General features: G+C 46.7%; 2 protein-coding genes across 2 annotated transcripts; one reads left to right on the top strand and one right to left on the bottom strand.

Annotated features, from left to right (window-relative positions):
* The first annotated feature begins 778 nt into the window (after positions 1-778).
* LOC143799164 (uncharacterized) lies at positions 779-3,323 on the top strand. The gene is made up of 3 exons (XM_077281143.1): positions 779-1,260; positions 1,415-1,745; positions 3,318-3,323. The coding sequence occupies exons 1-3, from the start codon at positions 914-916 to the stop codon at positions 3,321-3,323; spliced, it is 684 nt and encodes a 227-aa protein (XP_077137258.1). The 5' UTR covers positions 779-913.
* A 211-nt stretch (positions 3,324-3,534) lies between these two features.
* Positions 3,535-5,726, bottom strand: LOC143799148 (uncharacterized). Its single transcript, XM_077281142.1, has 4 exons — positions 5,605-5,726; positions 5,288-5,450; positions 3,767-4,497; positions 3,535-3,539 (listed from the first exon to the last, which is right to left on the bottom strand). Exons 1-4 carry the CDS (start codon positions 5,699-5,701, stop codon positions 3,535-3,537), a joined length of 996 nt encoding a protein of 331 aa, XP_077137257.1. The 5' UTR covers positions 5,702-5,726.
* Between the last annotated feature and the right edge of the window lie 820 nt (positions 5,727-6,546).

Below are 6,546 nucleotides of genomic sequence, written 5' to 3'. Positions count from 1 at the left end.
GTTATTTCAGTGGGGAAAGACAGAATAAATTGCTCTCCATCTTTTGTGGTAAGGATATATTCCTCTCTCCCACACAAAAGAAACCAAAAAAGGCTTAGGGCATGTGCAGATGTCCGTGGATTTCAGTCCGATCACGGTACGCAATTCACCGACTGACCACGAGTCACCAGACCTGAGTGTGACAGTCTTACAGAAATATATAAAGCTGTCATGCTCCAGTTGGGAGACCCATGGCCATTGCTAGTCAAGTCACAAGTTGCGGACAGTACATGTACAGCTTATACATGCAGCAGACATCTGCATGACTCTTTATCCCATGCACTTTTTTTCGGAACAAAATAAATAAATTGTCCATGTGAACCACCATATTTGCTACAATTGGTCCGGGTGCAGTCTGTTGCAGACACAAACCGAAAACACTCTCATCTGACAAAGCCCTTAGGCCGTAAAGCAGAAAGAAAATTAGTCCAGACACATCCTAAGATTGTAGACCTGATTGGCTCCATGTGCAGACCTGTATGCGCATCTGCATCGTAGATGTCTCTTACAATTCTATATAAGGCTACGTTCACATTTGCGGTGTGCGCTGCAGCGTTGTCGCCGCAACGCACAACGCAAACAAAAACGCAGCAAAACGCATGCACAACGCTGCGTTTTGCGCCGCATGCTTTCAACGCATGCGGCGCAAAACGCAGCGGTTTTTGTAAACGCAGTTGCGTTTTCAACAAAAAAAAACGCAGCGTTTTGCGCCGCATGCGTTTTTTTGTGCAGTGAGTCATTCTTCATCCCACCCACAAAAAAAAGTGTCTACACAATAGATAAGGGCCACCAATGGCTAGAAGAGGGTTGGTGTTTATGTAATTGTGTATATATACCATGGCAGACATGAATTCCTCCCATTTTGCTGGTATTCATGATGGAGCGTCCCATGGACAGTATCGTCATGGATATGGAGATGGAATTTGCCTTGGCTCATGCCTATGCTGTCGCCTGTGCTCATCAAAGAGAAAGAGAAAAACGGAGATGGATTCATCGCCGATTTTGGATACACCCTATCTTGGAAGTCCGGGAGAGCCGTGGAGCATACCATAGCTTGTTTGGCGAACTGAATGAGAACCTGGAGAAATATTTCGAGTACACCAGGATGTCTCAGGAGAGCTTCCGGTATCTTCTGCGTCGGGTGGAAGGAGCCATTAGCAGGCAGGATACTCAGCTCCGGAGAGCTATATCCGCAGAGGAGCGGCTGCTGGTGACTCTACGGTACGTAGCTGTTTGAATGACTGAGATATGTTCGGCTACGTTCACATCTTCCCTTTTTTTTTTTTTTTTTTCTTAATTTTTGTTGGGGGTGGTATGGTCAATGTACTTTTATAAATTGCAATGTACTAATGTAATTTCTTTATCTTCTTGGCAGTTTCCTGGCTACCGGAGAGACCTTGCGATCCCTTCAATTTCAGTTCCGGATTGGAGTCTCCACTCTCTCCGGAATTATTGCTGAGACCTGCCGCGCTTTGTGGGATAATCTCCGGGAAGAATTTTTACCCGTCCCTACAAGCGATATCTGGTTGGCCAACGCCGAGAAATTTGAGGAAGTGTGTTCGTTTCCAAACTGTATTGGCGCGGTGGATGGCAAGCACATACGGATTACCAAGCCAGGGAAAAGTGGATCCCTTTTCTACAACTACAAAAAATATTTTTCCACTGTGCTGATGGCAATTGCCGGTGCGGACTGCCGTTTTCTCGCAGTCGACATTGGTGCATTTGGCCGTTCAAATGACTCGCGCACATTTAAAAACTCGGATATGGGCCAAAAATTATATGGCAACAATTTCAATTTCCCCCAGCCACGACCTCTTCCCCACACCGAAGGCCCTGCGATGCCATTTGTTGTGGTTGGGGATGAGGCATTCCAAATGTCTGCCAACCTATTGAAACCCTACTCCAGTCGGGGCTTGGACCATACGAAAAGGGTGTTCAATTACAGACTGTCCAGGGCCAGAAAGACTGTGGAGTGCGCCTTTGGCATCCTTGTCTCAAAATGGCGGATATTAGGATCCGCCATTAATCTGAAAACTGAGACAGTGGATGAGGTGGTGAAGGCGTGTGTGGTTCTCCACAATTTTATTCTGGCCAAAGAGAGACTGAACGTTGATCTCGATGAAACCATAGCCAACCCATTGCCCAATTTCCATGATCATCCTCTGAGGACAAGTGTGGAAATTGCGCAGATGAGGGATCGTTTTGCGGCCTATTTTGTGTCAGATGTTGGCCGTCTGTCATGGCAAGATACAATGGTGTAGTAAACTGTTGGACTGTATTCTGGTGTGACTATGCTAAAAATAGTTCACCAATGTAATGTGCCTTATCTAAAAAACTTGGAACCCTTTGTTTTTAAAATGTTGTGTTTTAATAAAAAAATTTTCTTAAGTTTTCTACCCTGCTTCAAAGACAAAATTTATACCATACCATATAACATATTTATTTGTTTGTCAGATCGCCGTGTATCGTTGTGTTTGACAGCAAAATCAACGATACCAGCGATGTTTTACAATGGTAATCAGGGTAAATATCGGGTTACTAAGCGTAGGGCGGCGCATAGTAAACTGATATTTACCCTGTTTCCCAGTGTGAAAGTTTTTAAAAAAAACAGTACATATACTCATCTTCGCGTCCCCCGGCGTATGCTTCCTGCACTGACTGAGCGCCGGCCGGAAAGTGAATGCACAGCACAGCGGTGATGTGACCGCTCTGCTGTTAGGGCCGTCACTCAGTCAGGGCAGGGAAGCGGACGCCGGGGGACGCAATTCTGAGTGTATGTACTGTTGTTTTATTTACATTTAACACTGGTAACCAGGGTAATCATCGGAAGCGCGGCGGCCTGCGCTTAACAACCTGATGTTTACCCTGGTTACCCGGGGACCTCGGCATCGTTGGTCGCTGGAGAGCTGTCACACAGACAGCTCTCCAGCGACCAAATAGCGATGCTGCAGTGATCTGCATCATTGTATGTTTCGCTGCAGCATTGCTAAGTGTGAAGGTACCTTTACGGTATGTGTCCACGTTCAGGATTGCATGATGATTTTGTCACGATTTTTCTTCAGTATTTGTAATACAAAACCAGGAGTGGAACAATTAGAGGCAAAGTGGAATAGAAACATATGCTCCACTTCTGTATTTATCACCCACTCCTGGTTTTGGGTTACAAATACTTATGTAAAATCATGACCAAATCCTCATGCAATCCTGAGCGTGGACACATAGCCTTAGTGATTGAAAACACCTCATACACTTTTATTGTTTGTGAACACCTCATACAGCAATGAGAGACACACCAAAAAAGGCAAAATAAAAATGGTAAAAATAGTGTCTGACATTGCATATATGAGTTGTTTGAAGCACAAAATATGTGTAGACGGCGCACGGTGTGACTTGCTGAGAAGTATACAGGTAAATAAGAGCAAATATTGTATTACAACCAAAATTTTTTATTGGGAGGAAACAGAAAAAAAAAAGGGGAAATAAACTTAGGGGGTATCAACCTGTGCCACAAAGGGGGAATGGTATGTATCTTTTTCGGAATGGGGAGCGGAAAATGAGGATGACGACGACGAGGAGGAGGAGGATGTGGACCTATAGTCCAGGAGGCTGGATGGCAGGTCTAATGGGGAGCAAACCGCCACCTCTGCAGGGGAGGGAGGAGGCAACACGAGCCTTTGTGAGGTTCTTGGTTGGCTCTGGCTGCTCCTACTGCGGCTAGAGCCCCTACGTCTACTTGTTGTTTGTACTGGAGCAGCCAGAGCCTCAGTGCGTGTCCTCTTGCTTTTCTGTTTTCTTTTTTTTCCACGATCTCCCCTAGAATGATGGCTGCGGGAGGATGAGGGCCTGGCAGGAGCAGGAGTCGGCGGCACACTGCTATGGTGCCTGTGGTGGCGTCGCTCGGCACTTGGACCAGGGTGGGTTGGCTGGAGTGGCTCTGCAGCAGTAGTCGGAGTCATGCTAGCCAGCGACGGTACTACTGGCAGTGTCGCTGACTGCATGCGCCGAGACTGCTGCAGAGCCCTCACGTAGGAATTGTTGCAGTCCTGCATCACCGAAATCTGGAGTTCCGGCGTAAGGTTTTCCACCATGCCTTTAGCAATTGTGCTTAAAAAATGCTTTGCCGGATTTGAGAGCTCGGCTTCCAGGATTTCAAGGCGCCGTTCCATACTGGACATTTTATCGCTCAACGCCTTGAAACCGTTCTGGAACACCGTGCCCAAGTGCAAAAATTCGGGCATGACTGACCTGTCCGAGGCCCGCTGGCGCTGTCGGGAATTCCCGAACGAAGGTGCGCCAGAGGCCTCGGGCAGGGGAAAACCTGATGTACCGGCAGCCGGTTCTCCAGATGATGGTGGTGCAAGCCTGCTGTCGCTGTGGGAGGGCTGTGACGGGTCAGATGGCGATCCATGAAGTTCCGCTTCACAGGGGGGAGCTCGCTGGAGGGTGCTGCTGTGTGTCCTGTGAAAAGATAAGGAAAAAATTAGTCTTCAATTAATAACCTATCACATACGCCAACTCCTGTTAAAAAATTAACATTACATGACACATCAATACATTACAATCCCCTGTCTCACAGTCTGTGTTGCCTATAATAAATTGCTGATTGTTACCGCCAGCTGACCATTAGGGCTGACGATAACAATCATGGACATACCTACGGTAGAAAATGACTGGTCATTCCCGCTGCAAAAGTCAATGCATACCTCTGTCATCGTTTTAAAACATTTTAAAAAAAAAAATCTTTCTTGATGCTGCCTATGCCGCAAAATTAGTAAAAAATTTAAATAAAAAAAAAACATTTATAAAAAAAAAAAAATAATAAATACACTTTGCTGATCTGATCGCAGGAACGGCCATGACGTTAGGATCATGTGATCCAGACGTCATCATTATTCATGCGATCAGAACTACCCTGACTCAGAACGTAACCTGTCATGGACTACAATGACTCACGCCTAACCAAAAAATTACTAATGGGCTATATACCATTCCACTAGGGTAAAAGGATGGCCAAAATGCTACAATGACTACATGGATGGCCAATACACTATGTTCCTTTGGAAATATACTATGTGTATATGTAGCTAGAACGTGTACTATGTGGCTGCTATATAGTGGCCTGGCAATCTACTATGTGGATGCACAATGTACGTGGCTGGGCAATGTACTATGTGGCTGTGCAATATGCTATGTGTCTGGGCAATGTACAATGTGGCTGTGCAATATGTTATGTGGCCAAAATACTTACTGTCGGCGGGTAAGGACCGGTCTTAGGAACTGGAGGGCCCTGTTGTATTTGTACGGCACCGACTTGGACGCAGCAGCACCACTCCGAGCTTGCTCCTCCGCAGCACGGATCCCCTTATTGAAACGGTCCTTCATGGATCGCCATCTGGTCCTCAACTTTTTCACTGTGAATGTAAAGACAAAAAAATGGTTACATATTTAGCATTTTAAAAGGATAAAACAACCGTGAGCGATGCAAAGTTTAGGCGTTGATCGCATCACACACGGTTGTGTTTATCCTGGCAAGATGGGTCATAGCAGCGTCTCTGCAATACTCACTAAAGGTGCCTTTGGCCTTCGCTGAGGCACTGTCAAAGCCATCCCACAGCGACTTTGCCACCTCTGCCCACAAACGCCTCGACACCACCTGGTCCATGTGCCGAGGGTCACGGCTGTCCCACAACGGGCCACGCTCCTGGATGCTGGAGATCAGGAGGTCAACATCAATTCCAGTATCTCCTTGGTCCCGTTGTGAAACCTAGAAAAATTAGAAAACAAATAGGTTAAAAATATGCAAATAATAACAACCACCAGTACCTGGAATGATAGGTACCTTTGCCCTATCCTTTGCCATTTGATGTATGTATATTGATGTTTTCTACACCTGTGTTTTGGAATGTTTGTGTGCAGGGAGTTCAACTTTATTTTACCTTCCCCCAATACTTGCTGCCCTGAAAATCTATAATGTACAAAGGCCCCGTCTCACATAGCGATTTACCAACGATCACGAATAGCGATACTGCCTGGCCGTTATCGTTGGTAAGTCGTTGTGTGGTTGCTGGGGAGCTGTCACACAGACCGCTCTCTCCAGCGACCAACGATCAGGGGACCGAATTCAGCATCGTTGAAACTGTCTTCAACGATGCCGAAGTCCCCCTGCAGCATCCGGGTAACCAGGGTAAACATCGGGTTACTAAGCGCGGCCCTGCGCTTAGTAACCCGATGTTTACCCTGGTTACCAGTGAAGACATCGCTGGATCGGTGTCACACACACCGATTCAGCGATGTCAGCGGGACCTCAACGACCAAAAAACGGCCCAGGCCATTCCAACACGGCCAGCGATCTCAAAGCAGGGGCCTGATCGCTGGTACGTGTCACACATAGCGAGATCGCTACTGAGGTCGCTGTTGCGTCACAAAACTAGTGACTCAGCAGCGATCTCGCTAGCGATCTCGCTATGTGTGACGGGGGCCTAAGCTTAGTAAACATCCCTAGTGAAA

The sequence above is a fragment of the Ranitomeya variabilis genome, chromosome 1 (assembly GCF_051348905.1).
Source record: "Ranitomeya variabilis isolate aRanVar5 chromosome 1, aRanVar5.hap1, whole genome shotgun sequence".
Classification (NCBI taxonomy): Eukaryota; Metazoa; Chordata; class Amphibia; order Anura; family Dendrobatidae; genus Ranitomeya; species Ranitomeya variabilis.
This window is presented reverse-complemented; position numbering and strand designations above follow the sequence as displayed.

Bases quoted from the DNA above. Each gene is read 5' to 3' on its own strand.
- LOC143799148 (XM_077281142.1), bottom strand. From the start codon at position 5,701: ATGGACCAGGTGGTGTCGAGGCGTTTGTGGGCAGAGGTGGCAAAGTCG. The intron at 5,451-5,604 runs GTGAGTATTGCA...TTACATTCACAG, and splicing joins GAAGGCCAAAGGCACCTTTA to TGAAAAAGTTGAGGACCAGA. The intron at 4,498-5,287 runs GTAAGTATTTTG...ATCTTTTCACAG, and splicing joins CCGGTCCTTACCCGCCGACA to GACACACAGCAGCACCCTCC.
- LOC143799164 (XM_077281143.1), top strand. From the start codon at position 914: ATGATGGAGCGTCCCATGGACAGTATCGTCATGGATATGGAGATGGAA. The intron at 1,261-1,414 runs GTACGTAGCTGT...TCTTCTTGGCAG, and splicing joins CGGCTGCTGGTGACTCTACG to TTTCCTGGCTACCGGAGAGA.